At 34.5% G+C, this 16,618-nt stretch overlaps 1 protein-coding gene across 1 annotated transcript in view; it reads right to left on the bottom strand.

Moving 5' to 3' along the window:
• GLS (glutaminase) overlaps positions 1–16,618 on the bottom strand; it is a 101,739-nt gene that overhangs the window by 36,584 nt on the left and 48,537 nt on the right. Inside the window, exons 6-8 of the mRNA XM_010569046.1 lie at positions 16,091–16,170; positions 14,029–14,192; positions 6,964–7,022 (exon numbers count right to left, since the gene is read on the bottom strand). Of these exons, the coding sequence (XP_010567348.1) occupies positions 6,964–7,022; positions 14,029–14,192; positions 16,091–16,170 (303 nt within the window). The remainder of the gene's footprint in view (positions 1–6,963; positions 7,023–14,028; positions 14,193–16,090; positions 16,171–16,618) is intronic.

The following is a 16,618-nucleotide window of genomic DNA, read 5'->3' as shown; positions in this document are numbered from 1 at the left end:
TCATTGTGCTAACAATGTAATGAAAAATCTAAATCCAACTTAATAAGGATGCTAGTGAAACTTAATTCTTAGGGTTGGTTGGTTTGCTTTTTTAAGGAGGACAAGGGGTGTTATTTTGGGGCTTCCCTCCCTCCCCCCCCCAGTTTAAGAACATTCTCAAATTTAGTAGTTGCCAGTTAAAGATTTATTAATTCTTTACAGGTCTCTGACAGGCGACCTTTCACAAATTCCTATAGCAAGACATTGAAAGAGGGGTGGGAGGTAAAAAAAATAGCACATGGTCTACTGGGGGCGTTTTTAATTTTTTGAAGAAGCCAAGTAGAACTTTTTGAGGAAGTTTTTTAAACAGTGGCATCACATATGCAAGTGGAAACAATGTATTTGGAGAAGATGTTTTTATAAATAATTTTAGTATTAAAGATACTCTATTTAGATAACAAAACTCTGTTTAACATCTCAAACAATTCAACACTACTTGCACTGTGTTTAGTATGGGAATGGGGAAGAAAGTGGAAAAAACTGAAGCTTTATATCAACCAGTATTTTACTTAATGAAATGCGTAAAGCCAGTCTCATTTCCCACTCTGTATGTGGATTAGGGTGTTGCAGATAATCTTTGAAGCCCATGCATCAGCTCATCTACAAGAGGATGTGCAGTCATTCACGTACGATCACTAGCTGAAAGGAACACCACGCTATTTTGTCAAAATTATGCACCAGTGGTTACCTTATGCTTAAAGGCTAATAATCTCTAGCTAATTTGCAATAAGATAAAAAAATTCATGATACATTTCATCAAAATGTTCCTGTATAATATACCAGAACACAACTCTTAAAAATTTAACTCCAAATCTGTTCAATGAAAAATAATTAAAAGAAGAAATTACCAACTTCATTGAACTGTTGCAGTTGTCAAAATATTCCATAGATCCTAATGCTGTAAAATATGTAACAACATTTAAACCACAAAAACCTTTTCAACCTTTCAAATGCACAATGAACATCTTTTTCTGGGAAAGTGGGTCAGCATTAGTTATGGGATGCTGCATTGATAATTGTATGGTTAGACATGTATAATAAATTGAAACAAGTTCTTTTGTTAAAAAAAGAAAGAGGGAGAAAGGGATCATGCTTTCTGCAAAAATATAAATACATAATACTTCACTTTTTTTCCCAGTTGAAAAAAAAATTCCTAGCTCTTCAACAAAAACCTGGCTTTACTAGCAGCATATAAAATTGGTGGGCATAAGATTCAATGCAAACTTTTCCACATCAACTTGTTATAAAAAAGGTTTCTTTTTAAAATTTACATCTAATCTTGTATTTTGGGAAGAAAATCTTCTGTATACTAACTCAGATGATGTGGTTTTAGTCCTTGATGTTCCACACACTTGTATAGGTACTTATATCAAACCGAAAAGCATTGTTGCTGAAATCAGACTGCTCGTATACCTAAAATATTTGCCTAAGTAATCACATGACCAAGACTTCAGTAGCGATTTAACATAACGCGTAACTAAAATGCAGAACTTTGCTTCCATACACGATGACTAAAAAACCCAACATATTAGTTTCCCCTCTTTCAGCAGCTGACAGAGGTATGCTGCTCCTCCTAAAAAGCTGAAGAGACACAGAGGCAACACACATTCTATGATTAAAATTCAATTGCAAATATAAAATCCTAACATTCAGAATACTCAACAACTTTTCCATAATAATTTAAACAAATATAAGAGACAAGAACAATTCTGTTCTTGCACAAGTACTTCTTATTTTGATTGTATAAGCCTATAAGGTTGGGGGCACTGCAACAATACTTCTGGAAAAGCGTTTTTATTTAAGTTCAGATGCAATTCATCTGTCTAGAACATCAAAGGAAACATTCCATGCACTAACTCCACAAACACTTAGTACATTTACTGGAACATATGTTCATATACACACTTACTGTATACATGCTTGTGTGTATATACATATGAAAAAACACTTCTAAATGAATACAAAATGAAACTGAATATGTTAAGATTGAAGCAGTTTGATAGGCAGAAAATTCAAACTTGCAGAAGACAGCTCAATACAATTTTGTAAACACTTAAAACCACAACGGACACTTTGGCTGTCAATCAAATTTGAATTTTTTGACTGTGTCAGGTTTTAGTGATCTTCCCTTTTCTTTTTTTTTTAACTAAACAAGGTACTTTTATTATTTGTATTTCTACTAGAAAAATATAAGCAGTTGCATAGGTTGCATGCCTACACGTACATAGGAAAGAAGAGACCCATGGGTACTTACCAGAGCTTGCAACAACAAAATCAGGCAATATTTATTAGAATAGTAGTTAATATCAGCCACTTTTAATTGATCGACATTCAGTATTTATACTATTAGACCACATAAGCTCTTACCATGTGTCTCTTGTTAAAATAATTTTTAAATTTTGACTCTAAGCCAAGCTAATAAAAACATCTGGATCATGAGAAGTTTATAATCTTCTAATAATAGAAGATTATTCAAAAATTAATTTCTGGATTTTTTTAAGCCAAATTTATAATCTAACACTACACTGTGATGAAGACATGCAGGAAAAAAAAAATCATAACGCTATGTCAGAGTGCAAGAAAACATTTTTTACATTTGTGCATTTTACATTAACTTAACTATTAATGTCTTTATTTTAGTTTTCTGTACTTACACACATTTTTAATTTTATTTGTTAATCTGGGCCTGTTCTGTGAAAACTGGTGTCTTGACTGCTTAACGTGCCATTTTCAGCTCTGAAATACTTGAGAGCACACTGTCACAGACAGTATTTGACCCACTATGACCAGTACTATTACTGTTTCAAATACATGTAAGAATTATTTTTGTGTCCTTCAGGTATTAAATGCTTGCATATATGACCAGTGAATACATGTCATTTACATTATCACTACTAGATACTCTATGTCAAATAACATCCAATACACTTGACTCATCATAAAAAGCAAGTGCAGAATAATGTGAACGATCTATCCAAAATTAGTTACTACAATAAAATGAATAACCCAGGAAGAGAGAAAACTTCACCAAAATAAAGACAAGTATCCAGCAGAGAAGATCACAACACCAACACATGTTTTAAAGTGGTATGTATGTACATTTACACATCAGTTTATAAGGAAGGATAACTGGAGTGGGTAGCATAGACCAATTAAGCTAAATCTGTACTATTTATTGTAACTATGCTGTCAAATAAACCCAATAAACCATTCAATTTCCCACCCCTCAAGTATTAGACCATAACTGTATAGTTTTCCTAATAACTGTATCCTGACAACAAACAGACCCTTGGCACAGCTGGACAGGTTTTTTCCACCACTCTGCCTCATTTATTTTATGATATACCAGCATATTTAGAAAGTTCTTAAGTATATCAGATACACCTCTATGTTTTATACAAAGAAGAAAAGCTTTCATTGAATTAAGTTTTTTCAGGGTCGGCAAGATCAACATTTTCATTTTCTTGAACACCAAATTTTTTGCAAGGACTATGAATATTGTTATGCCCCCCAACATGTCTAAAGGCTTCCCACGTTAACTGATCACCATAGAATACCTCCCTTCACCGAGCATTCAAGTCTACTGTCGCTGTGTGTAATATTCTGCACGTGGTTGTCAGCACTTACAGGATTTATATAGACTGTATTTGCCCAAACCTTTGCTGTTATACTAGGAAAGCTTTTATCTAGAGATGGAATCTTGAAGCATACAATAAAAATGACTTAAGATTAATCCCTTGTCCTCTGGTGATTCCTTCCACAGCCATCTGCTGCCTTCTACATATGTCGCTCTGAACCCTTCCTCTTCATCTCATTTGCACCTCTAACAGGCTATCCTCCCCAGTTAGTAAAGATACATGAGAGTAGGCAATTGCTGACACAACCACTGATATTCCTGGAGTTGACACACTTTGAGAATTGAGTTTAAGGTTTAAGAAAAAAAACAGATCAAAGCATTAAAATCTATCCATACCACAGGCAATAAAGACTTTTCCCAGTCAATGTGATGTACAGAAAGCTGTGTGGTTACAGAGCACTGAATCTGTACTAAATCTGTACAGGAGCTAAATCTTCTTCTTTCAAGCACCTGTATTTCCTTGGAGACTTGGAAGAATTTACCATTTTATCTAATATCACTTTTCCACAAACTCCTGTAATTGCCACTCCAATTTTCTTCTGATGACATTATTTGAAAATTGTTATAACTATGTAAATTATGTAACTAGTAATAAGGGCAAATGGCTGTATAATTTCAAACAAGGGAAAAGGTCCTTAGGGTTTTTTGAAAATTTTATTTCATCAAAACTGGCCCACAGGATGTCCTTTTGCTAAAGCATTTTTACTGTAGGTACAGGCTTTAAACTGCTGGAACAGTCTGGAGTGTAATGCAAGTACAGTTAGAACAGAGCTGGGAGTTAGGGCACCAAAATGTAAATACATTGTAGTTCCAAGCACATGACAGTTGGAGAATCATTTAAGCTGGTAAAAGTATGACATAGTCATGCCTAAAAGTAAACCAAACAAATGTACAACTTAACATGCATATATGCTTTATTATTTATTATTATGAGTAGCAAGGACTAAACATAACATTACAATTCAGGCTCTGCTCCAAGGTGCGTACACCAAATTCTTAAGGAAGTCAGAACTGGGTATGTGATGCTAAGAACCCTTTTTTCCCCTAAAATGTTAACATATTACAAATTCTGACAAAAAGATTACTCCAAGCATCATCTCTTATCCACAAGTAATCGTAATTTGTGTCAGATTCTAAGGGCAGTTGTGTGCAAGATCATGCATACCAACAGCTGCTAAATTCAGTACAATGTATGTCAATTTTGAAAGACTTCTTGTATCAGTTTCTCAGAAAGATAAAATAATGAATATCAAAGGAGGTAAAAGCACTCTTAACACTGAAATACTGCAATAATCTCTCTATAGCTATCAACATGTTATTATTAGATAGATCTGTCATACATGGTGAATTCAGTCATGCTTAACCACCCCTTAATTTTCTTGGGACTCTAGGAGCCATACACAGTCTTCGAGATATGGAAGTAACACCTCAAATAAACAGAATGAATGCAGAGGAACTGAGGGCAAAACATGGGTTAATGAAGCCACCTTTTCCAGAAAGAAGAAGTCAGCCTCAGATTAGATTGAATATAAATGTGAATTACTTAAATCACTAAATAGTTAGTAGGAATATTGTAGATTGTAAAGCAGTTATTTCACAAAAAATACAACTATTACGTTACTTTTTACATGTGACCCTCTATGTCATTTTATTCAGAGTATGTTTAGTTTGGTTAGTTATTCAAGTGATAAATGGTATCTTAGTGGAAGCAGTACATAAAATAATCTACTTTTTAATCACACTGAAAACAAATAATGGAGTGTGATAAGTAAGATATGTGTCCATTAGACGTGCAGTTACCACATGCAAAAAAGTTAGTGCAATGCAATACTCTTCATAAGAACATTACAGCAAAAAAATAAATAAAAATTAAAAAAAACCAGCAAAAACAATCCCCCAACCTTCTAACAAATATCACAATTGCATGCAGTAAACAAATCCATGTTATCTATTCAGAAGTACACCATTTATCAAGAACTATGTGCCTTCTGCAAGAGGCACATGCTTGTGTTTTGCCTTATGACCAGTAGGGCATGTTGTAATAGGACTAACATTTTGACATTTCAGACAAATGTGTTAAGTCAGATTTTAAAATTCACTATTATCCAAGTGAATTTCAATGCTCAGTCAACCTTTAAAAAATATTAAATGTGAATAAATTTACCTGTCATACTTAAGGCCATTTTCTTTCACCTACAGCTATTAAAGATAAATGTCTTTAAGCAGGAGTTCTTACACCTTCTTTAAATATAAAATAACAGAAAATCATGATCTAAGTAATTTTAAAATCAACAACTTGGAAATAGGAGGTAGGAAACACACTGTAGCTAAGGGACTTTGAAACATAACCAAGAAAAAGGCTGTAAACAATATTTTTAGACCTCCGAAGTTAACAGTATTAGGTTTTCTACTTTAAAACTCCAGGGGACTGACATGTTCCCCACAATCCTAAGCAGGTACCCTTAGAAAAAAAAAATAATAGTTTTTTTATACCAGTGGCTACCAGAAAAAGGCAGAAAATACAAGTAAGGTATCTGGCAAACATTAGCATTACATGGAATTTATGCCATTTACAACTTCAAAAGATACATTCAGCTATTCTAAGGAAAAATAAAATATAGCTTTCCAAAGTCTCAAGATCATGGACTAAAGATGTTGTCATTATTCAGCTGTGGTTTACTCAGCGAAATATGGGTAACTGTTTCCAAACACACTTATTTAAGAAAGCACATTTAACATCCCAACAGAAACTATGTAACATAGAAGTTAATCATAATTTAGTTGTACAGTATGTTAATAGTGGACACATTCAGTATTAAGACTGACGTGCAAATATAGCTGCATTGTTCCTGTACAAATTATAGTATCTTCCATTTCTTCTGCACAGCAAGAAATACTCTTGCCACTTTATGCTACGTAAGAGCATTAGACATTCAGAAACATATTTGAGTGCTATAAAGTATATTCCTGAGGACATACTGTTAGCATTTAACAAGTATGAGGCAATTCTCTCAAGAGAATATCGACTGTTGTGCAGTTAAAGAAGGAAGCAAAACTTAAAAATGCTAAGGAAAAAGAGTCTTTCAGCTGCACTGTTACTGTTTAAAAACTGCTAGTCTAATATTGCATTTGTTTAGATGCGTTACTATTTCCAAAACATCAGAGCTTGTCTACCTGCTAATGAGTAAACTGCCATCAGATATTGCACACATAAAATAAAAACAGTTCATAATCTGTACAAGATACTTTTTCTACACTCTGAGAGAAACTAAAAGTGAACTTTTTACCTTGATTAAAGACGTGATTACAATTGCTCCAGCATTCACCATAGGGTTATGAGGCCTGTCTGTGAAATGAAGTTTTCAATTACAAACATATCCCAAGACACATTTGTCAAACAAAACCAGTCAAGTGTTTAAGTGAAAAATGATAAATATTAATGTATGGCTTAAAGCTATCATTATGGAATATAATCCTAAATTAAAAATACTATAATCCAACTTTATACACAATTTTTAAAATTCTGAGCAAAGTATTTTACAGCTTAGAACACGCCCAGTGTAATGCTACTTAACAGTCCAGTAAATTAATCGGTTTGGCATTATTTCTTTTCTTGAAAATTTTGAATCCTCTCCAGCATTCCAAGATTTGATCAATGCAACATTTGCAAGTGGAACAACCTCTAAAGGACTTTCCAATTTTTCTTCCAAGTTAGCAAGTCTCACTGATTTTAAAAGTGTTCAAACAGGTCCTTTCAAAAACAAAACAAAACAAACCAAAACATTTCCAGTTCTTTAATTTACTTATTGCTGTACAGGAATACAAAATCCTGATTCTTTTTAAGGATCAGAAGTTTCTATTGGCAGCTTCTGAAATAACAATTAACTCATCCTCATGAGAATTTAACTTACTTTATAATTGACTTGCATATACCTGCTACACTTGAGTTTTTCTTTTTAGCACTAATCTCCCTATTAACAGTATTTTTTTGCATTCCCAGTCATTCTTGGCTGCTCATGTGAATGAATCACCTTTTAATTTTTTCTTCTTCTTCTTTTTCCAGAAAGATTTCTGTATCAGCTGTCTTACTTTTCCCAAATACAAGTTTTCATTCATCAACATCTACCTCCTACAGTTATCTTTTTTTTTTTAACTAACATTTTTGCTGTGTCTTAACTAGGATGTCGATTCTTGAGGGTTCTGGTGTCTGAAAACCTCAACCAATTCTCAATACTTTAATACTGAAACAGGCTTGAATTCTTCTTTTTATTTGCTGTTACTTTATCTGCAAATCTGAAAAAAATACTCGTTTAAAAAATACACAAAGTGTACACTATTTTTATATGTAATACACACACATGCACACTAAAAGGAACTTGAGATGATTGCTTTCTGGAGATTAATCTGATATTCACAGTACATACACACACTTATTCTCCCATGAAAATTACACTAGTCATGGTCAATGGCACCTAGCCATCTATGACTATCAGATCATCTCAAAAAACTAATCATCTCAAGTTCCTTTTAGTATTTTTCAGAAAATCAATATTAAAAAGAACTTTTAAAAAGATCTATTAGCAAAAAGGTAAGACCAATACCTTCTGTCCAAAAAAGTAAAGCTCCCCTAAAACACAAACTTAATGTCTGTATACTACTTTTAAAGTTGTTAGTGCCATTCCTTATCTCTCTGAAACAGACTCATGAATTGTTCTGATTTCATCTGATTGTACTTAAGATCCACCTATATTGAACGTCCTGTTCCACTCATGCCAATAATGCAAGCAACTTGGGTCAAATATATTTGACGCTCAATTAAAACCAGATTCTGAGTAGGAAAAAAGTAGCATCTCCCTAGCTTCCTAGCTCGCTCTCTCCCTAGGGACCAGAAACCTGAACACCAATCAAAGATGTTACAAGTCAAATGACTAATCAGAGCATCAGAGACTGCTGGTCAGAAGGGACATCTGGAGGTCATCTCCTCCACCCTCCCACTCAAAGCAAGCCTACTGCCAAGGTTACATACATCCTGTCAGTCCTGCCTTTATCTACCTGAGTCTTGAAAACCTCCAAACATGGCAAATCCTCTACCTCTCTAGCAATCCTGTTCCTCCTAGAGGACAAATTTACCCTAACATCCAACGTGCACCTCCCAAGCCACAGTGTGGGGCCACTGGCCCTTGTTATGCATCACCTGTCACTACCAAGAGCAGCTACACAAATCTTCAACTTTGCAACTGCTCTTCAGAAGTTTTAAGTGGCTCCCAGGGGAGCCCCTAACCTCCCCTTTCAACTGCTCCTTGGGAGTGATGTGCCCTGGACCCCACAGCACTTTGGCAGCCCTCCACTGGAGCCCCCTCTAGTTTTTCAATATTCTCCTTGAACTGGGGATCCCAACTCCAGACATATAGTCCAACAAAACATTGGCCTCATGCATGGTCAGAACACAGTCACCCTCATTTCTTGCTCTAGCTATGATTCTCTTTTTTTACAGCTTCCTCTCATCAACATCACGTATCATTCCAGCCCATAAACACGTTAACGACTTACTTGTATACAGCCCATTCTGAAAGTAGTTTTACAAATGTTTTGCTCTTGATTCTTCTGCACATCTCTGATTTCAATCTGCCACACAGTATAAAGCAAATAAAAAAACTCCCAAACCCCACATCACATGTATATTTGAATAAAAAGGATGTGTAATGTTTATTTAGCATTCAGCAACTCAAAAGCATATCAACGTGCTAAGTCCACACACAGAATATACCCTCAGAGATTCTACTGCATCTCATTTCTTTGAAGATGTCACCACTAACTTTCAATGTCACAAGACATTCTTGGTTACCTTTTCCTCTGCTCTGAAGATTCCTGTCTCTCACTGCTTAACACCTCAAACTACATGTACCAGTTCTGGCCGCTTTACAACCAATACGCCTCCATGTGCTGCCCTCACATGAAGAATGGCAAGAACCTTCTGATGAAATGAAGCATGGACTTTCCTAAATGTGCTTCTGAAATGAAGTTGTGTTTTGTTCCGCCCTTGACAAATCAGCAAGGAACAATCACTGTGGGAGCCGTAGCAGCGAAGTGGAGGTACGGCAGTCCAGCTTACCACACACTAACAAAAGCTCTTCTTTGAGGGTCTCTCCTACTGCTGCCTAACACCAGCACATCACAGAGCCGAGTAGGACACCTTACATTAATCCACTGCTGCCTCTTCTAAGCAGAGTAAACCCTGTCAGGGTACCCAGGTCCCAGGAAAGCAATTTTCACTGTTATCTGCATAGCACCAGATAATACTATCCAAACACTTCCCATACATAGATATCTGTAATTACAGATAACCCTTCTACCTTGCCACAATAGCTACAGGCTTCCTAGAGAGACGGTTGATGCCCCAAGCCTGTCAGTGTTTAAGAGGCATTTGGACAGTGCCCTTAATGACACGCTTTAACTTTTGGTCAGCCCTGAAGTGGTCAGGCAGGTGGACTAGACTCAGTTGTAGGTCCCTTCCAGCTGAAATATTCTATTTTATTCTACAGTGAAGAACCTCTCCACAGACTTAAGATATACTGGCCCTTTTTAAGAGCCAGGATGCCTAAATAACATCTTACATTCTGAAAGATTCCTGCTAATTTCAAAGACGAGATGTCTTCCACTCCCATCAATAATACTGCCGTTCCCAGGTATTTCTTCACCTCTTAGGGATGTATAGGTTCTGAGGCTACATTAATTTTTAAGGGAAGTCATACACAGGTCTCTTTCTAAAGCAGCAGCAACTACCGATTTACTTCACGGTGGGTTCCATCAGCAAGGGATTCCACATTGTACAAGGACAAGGAATTAAGATTGATACTGTAATTGCAACAGTTTGCAAGAGAAGATTGATACTGTAATTCCAACAGTTTGCAGAGAGGTGAACAAACTCATCTACTAATCTTTAGAAAGAGGTATCAAACTCTGCAAAGCTAACTGACACACATCACTAAAAACAAAAACACACACATACCCCCTCTACATATAATCAAATAATAAAGGCAATGATCTGCTCAGACTGAAAAAAAAAAAAAAGTCTTTTACACAGCTTCTTTGCAAGTGTCTTACATTGCTGTATCATCTCATTATACTCTGGAGTCAATTCATCTTTTTATCCTTAATGAAAAGCACAAGTTATAATAACCCTTTGCCTTTAACTGGGGTGCCCTGATTAAGTCTAGCACTGATTCAACGATTTGTCTCTTGCATAAACAACCCACCTAACAGCCTCTGAATAGTGAATATATTCTTCACTGATACAGTGCTCTGTTTTTCCTGTGGGAAGGAGATACTTGTCTAGAACAGCCTTTTACATAGAGAACTGCAATATATTTAACAGGTATATCTAAATTCAAAATAAAAGAAAATATAATTTATTTAGTTACCTAAAAATATCCCCACTAGACATTGCTATTTAATGGTGGAAAGTATCTATTTTTTTAATAACTCAAATCTGCTGGACAATTAGCCCTATTGCTCTAGTAACGTGCCATGCAATTATGCCATATGCGAACTAGACTTTTCCCCTAACAAGCTCAAGTTACAGTGCTTTTCCTCTAACAGTTCTTATGACCTTTTTTGTCCATCATTGGCCTTAGGCCCTTCTTGTACAACTGGCTTGCAGTCTTTGAGCACAGAAAGCAGAGGTTGCCACACAAACAATACAGATATTTTAACACACAAAACAGTTCATCATGGCAAGCTCTTCCTGAAATGACATGTCTGAATACGTTTGTCCAATACAAAAACTTAAAGAAAGAATTTAATCTTTGGTTAACAAAATCCTTCAACAGAATAAACAATTTTCTGGCAATCAACCCCTCATTCAATTACAACGCAGCATTTATTACTGGACTAAGTTCCACAAACAATTATATTTCTGGACTAATTCTACAAATAATTATCATCAGGAGAAGGTCACACGTATGGATAAGAGATACTAACTGTACATATATACAGGTATTGTCAGACATGTTGCATCATGAACTCAATCAGCATGAAGAAATCTACAAACTGCTTGACGACCATAACCAGGAAAATTATTCCTGATGATGCCTATTTCAGACACATTTTACTATGTAAAATTCCTGATTTACTTCAATCAACTAGAATAATAGGGTTTTAATTAACATGGGCATTGCTTTAGTCCTCCAGAAATCTGAATTGTTCGATGGGCCATATGTTCCCTTTGATAAAGAAGTTTTAAAATGGAATATTCACAAGGCTGCAGAAGTTTCCAAATTTCCAATGCAGAGCACAGCTCTTATTCAAAATGTACATGATTCATATTAACGCTTTTTTGTTATAAGTTGGCATTTTTAGCTATGATTTAAAATTGTCTTGTAATTTCTCCATTCTTTCCAGCTTGAATCTCAATACTAGTAAACAAAGAAATGGAAGAACACCCTGTTTTAGAAATCTTTAACGTAGTAAGTACAAAAAATAGCTTCATATGCATGTCTAACCAGTTTTCAAAGACCTGCATATCACTTCATAAAATCCTATTTACAAACATGAAATTCAACTATATCAGAATAATTTGAAAGATAATAAATATCTATATTATATTTTACTTTTAAATCTAATCTTCCAAGTAGTTATGCATGTTCAAACTACCAAATACTCTGCATATCCAAACTTTATAAATCAATTTAAATCTACAAGTAAAGTGTAATCTCTTCTTCCCTCCTCTTTCTTCACTCACAGAAACTCAAGCTTCCCTTTCTCTCCCTATAACTGCAATGTTCCTATTTATTAGACTTTTGTTTTAGTCTTTCATTTAAAGACTGTATAGATAATAGGCTGTTCAGGTTAGTTCTAACACATTTTTCTCATGTCAGTTGTATCAGCAACACAAGCACATACTTAAAAATTATAATTTTTATCATGTGAATTAGTCTTCTCTATTAATTTCATGCACAACTTTCAATAATTCCAATTCTCTTATTGCATAAGTCTTATAAACACTCATAAAGTCTAACAGTCATATAATAAAAAACCACAGCCTAACAATCTTCTCTCATAGTTCAATTTTAAAAGTAGCAACAAAAAGAAGAGAATAATTACTGTATTTTCTGGCATTTCATTAAAAATAAAAAAATAGTTAAAAAGAAACCCCCACACCTTGGGGGTTGATCCATATATTGATCCAAAGGGAAAAATGGGCAATTTTCAAAATGGTCTTCTTCACACTGTACACTGTACTTTGTATTTGGAAAAACTAGGAAAGCAAGACAGCAAACCTTGACAAAATGCTTAATACCCTCTTGGCAATATACATGCATGTTGGTATTTCATTACCACTTACTAACATAATAAAAAAGAAGAAATAAATTGTCAAAATCTATTATATCTTTAAGTTTGGAAAGATGATTTTAAGGTATGTACTAAATATAATTATGTATCATTAATATATTAGTAATATAGATATTTAAGTCAGAACGCAATACAGTCCTTGACAAAAATATCATCCAAGCCTTACACTGTTAATTAAATATTAATTGCAATACCACGGCAACAGAAACATTGTTCCCTTACTGAGAAAGATCTGCTAGAAGAAACATTTGTGCTTCAGAGATAACATCCAGTATTTCCTCTAAAGCTACATGAGTCATCCTTCTCAAATTTTTGCCAGTGTTTTTAAAAATAACATTTTCATGCTTGAGAATTAATACGAAAAAGAAATAATCTAGCTAAGTACTGTACAAGAAATTCTTGCTAAAGCACTCCTGCCACAGGAAAAAAAAAAAAAAAAACAAAAACAAAACAAAAACCAAAAAACACCCCTTGTTTTGAATCGGTAGCCAAATTCAGTTTAGAATAATCTGTGGGAAGATGTGATCAATTTTGCCTTCTGGAAACTAGCCAGTGCTGGCCTTTGGCATCAGCATCTGCTTCTTAGAGGGCTGAGAAGGAAAGTGATAAACATGTTTCTTAAAATCAGTTTAACATCTTTGATTCTTTCACCATCATTTTACAGAAGGCATGATTAAGGAACACTTGCTACCAACTCAACTAAATAAATATACATTTCCAGTATCTGCATTATCAAAATTCTTTGTTTTTTCGTACAGCTGGATAACTAGCAAATAGAACAGAAGTAATAAAGCATCTTTTACTAGCATTCTAAATTAGGCAAAAGTGAGTGACAAAGGATAAGCACACCTTGCTGATGGCAAAATATTTTGGGACGCTGTCTAATAAGAAGACTTAAGAGGATACAGCAAAATGAAAAGACTCAAAATCAAACTGTGTAGCTTGTTTTATAATTTTCTAAAATTGAGTATTTGCATTATTAAGTATTATATATCTCTTACCATCTTCATTCAGGAACAATTTGTTGAATCTTAATCCACTAGGCTCTTTACCAACATATCTGTGCACATATTCTGTGCCAAGATCATTAACAGCAATGGCATATTTCAAAGGCTTTACACAGGACTGAAGACAAAATGGAACTTTGGTATCGCCAACAGAATGCCTGGGAAAAACACAAGATGAAGAGGTTTGAAATTTCCTGTTTGCCAGCTGTGGCAAGTAGAGTGTTAAATGCTTCATCTATTCTTCAGCATACTAGGACTATTAAAAAAACACCAAAAAACTCAGAAGCATATTATCACTAAGTCTCATTTTAAAGACCATAACAAAACTATTTAAAGGTTTTAACAATTTCCTCCATAAACTAAGCATAACAAAGTCAGTTGTGGTGATTACTGCTGATGTAACAAAATAAAAGCAAGTTCAGAAATTGGTTTGTACCAGAGCAAAAAATTCACCTCAGACCTCTAGTATCACACTTACCCTACTGAATTGCAAACCACATACTCAACAGGGTACAGCTGACCTGAATATAGCCACTATACATATTTATGTCTATATAAACAAAGATGAGATCCAATTCAGTTTTGGAATTCGAGGGCAACAATTAAATAGCTGTATTTACATTCCTTTCCATAATAGCATAGGTATTTTATTACAATTATTAAATGCTAGCTTTTGGAAAGTTTACTTTCAACATCCAAGTCAGACTGCATCGAAGAATGACTCATACAAGCAGCATATGACCCATCTAGAGCAAAAGGCTCCAAGCAACCACTTGTCTGATGGCAAAATCAGAAGTGTGTTTGCTTCTTTTCTTTGCAGAAAACACGAGGTTTCAGAGAAACTCGCAAAACCATTTTGGCATTATAAAAACTAACATTACACAACATTAAACATTACAAAAATTAGCTTTATAAAAACTTTCATTAGTACATGTTATAATATCCAAAACAAAGCAAAATGCCAATTTAAAATATTCAAAAGGGAGAACAATTTTATTTTTCAAGCTGTTCTACTATGAATAGATTATAATTCAGACACTTAAGCAGGGAGCTGAAAAATACTTCAGCTCACTTGTAAGCTCTTCCCCTAGAGATTATAAAGCATATGGCTAATAAGAAACAAACATACAGATCATAACGATCACATTAAAATGAACCCCAATCCATAGTCACCATAAGCAAGTCTGATGCTCTCTCAGGAATGACCCATTCCCCCAGGACATAAGCCAACACCTGAAAATTATGGTACTCAGAATATGCAGTATGACCATATCAAACTGCAGGCCAGCAGACACATGCAAGCTGATGACTATCTCACATTGTCTAGTCACAAAGGTACACACAGAACAGTTCACCTTACTTCTCAGCTAGATGGTGTGAGATACTCCTTTACATTTAGGCTCTTAACTGTCCCTGCTACACTTACTTACTAATAAAGAAAAAATAAAAATAAGATCACTCTAGCTATATCTAAGACCTACATACACCCTCACAGGAGAAAGTTTAATCAACTTGAAAAGCAAAATCACGTTAAGTTCTGTCCAGTTTCCACATCTGCATTTTAAAGAACATGGATCTGAATTTTTTCAATGACATATAGCGATAATATAATAATGCTACAGTAAGAACATTAAAATGCAGAAGAGGAACTAACTTAAGTACATCGTGACCTACAGAAAAGGTAATACAGCTTGAGGCACGGGTACTATTAGACAAAGCTCTTCAACTTCCAAACATTAATGCTATGTAAGTATTGTCCTTTGGTAATCACCTAAATTACCCACAGCTTCATTATTGTGTTTGGATCATAAGCGCAATATAATCCAGCTTTAAATACAGTATTTACAAATACTATTTAAACAGTATTTTATAATAGCAAAATAATTCAGCTTAAACAGAGAAGATGAAAGAACGTTAAGATCACCAAGTGCATTTTACTTCTTGAACAACTGCAGCAAAGCTTTTTCTTTATTAAACCATGAGATAACATGAAGTGCTGTTATGTGTCAGATAGTTTAAATAATTGAAATAGCAAAATCTAGAAGTTAGAATATACCTCTGTCCATCCACTGTGCAAAGTGACACACCCCACAAATCAGGGCTGAACTTGGCCAGCTGTGGAATATAGTCAGCAACCTATCACAATGTGAAATAAAAAGAGAGACATTACAACATCCAAAATATTTAACTGTATGTTAATATACTTTAATTAAAATGAACATCAATGGAAAGTATACACAAAGTACAACTGAATTATTCCACTAATAATCACCTAGTATATCTAAAACTTCATTACAGATTATTATATTCACTAGATCATTATCAAATAAAACCTTTTTTTGAACTTCAGCACATTCTAAGAAGAATATCTGTTCTGTGTTACAGCACATTCAGCATTTTCAAATCGTATGAAATTTTAGCTTGTAACAAAGTTCAGGGTTTTTCAACTAATTTATTGAAAATAAGCACTAGAATAAAGTTTAATTAGTAACATAGGTATGGTGTTAACAATTATTTCTGTCACACAACCCAACCAGTTGTGTAGAGTAGCATAATTCTTTTATAGACTAAGTCTAGTCTGACA

The sequence above is a fragment of the Haliaeetus leucocephalus genome, unplaced genomic scaffold (assembly GCF_000737465.1).
Source record: "Haliaeetus leucocephalus isolate CR32 unplaced genomic scaffold, Haliaeetus_leucocephalus-4.0 Scaffold1, whole genome shotgun sequence".
NCBI classification, from domain to species: Eukaryota; Metazoa; Chordata; class Aves; order Accipitriformes; family Accipitridae; genus Haliaeetus; species Haliaeetus leucocephalus.
This window is presented reverse-complemented; position numbering and strand designations above follow the sequence as displayed.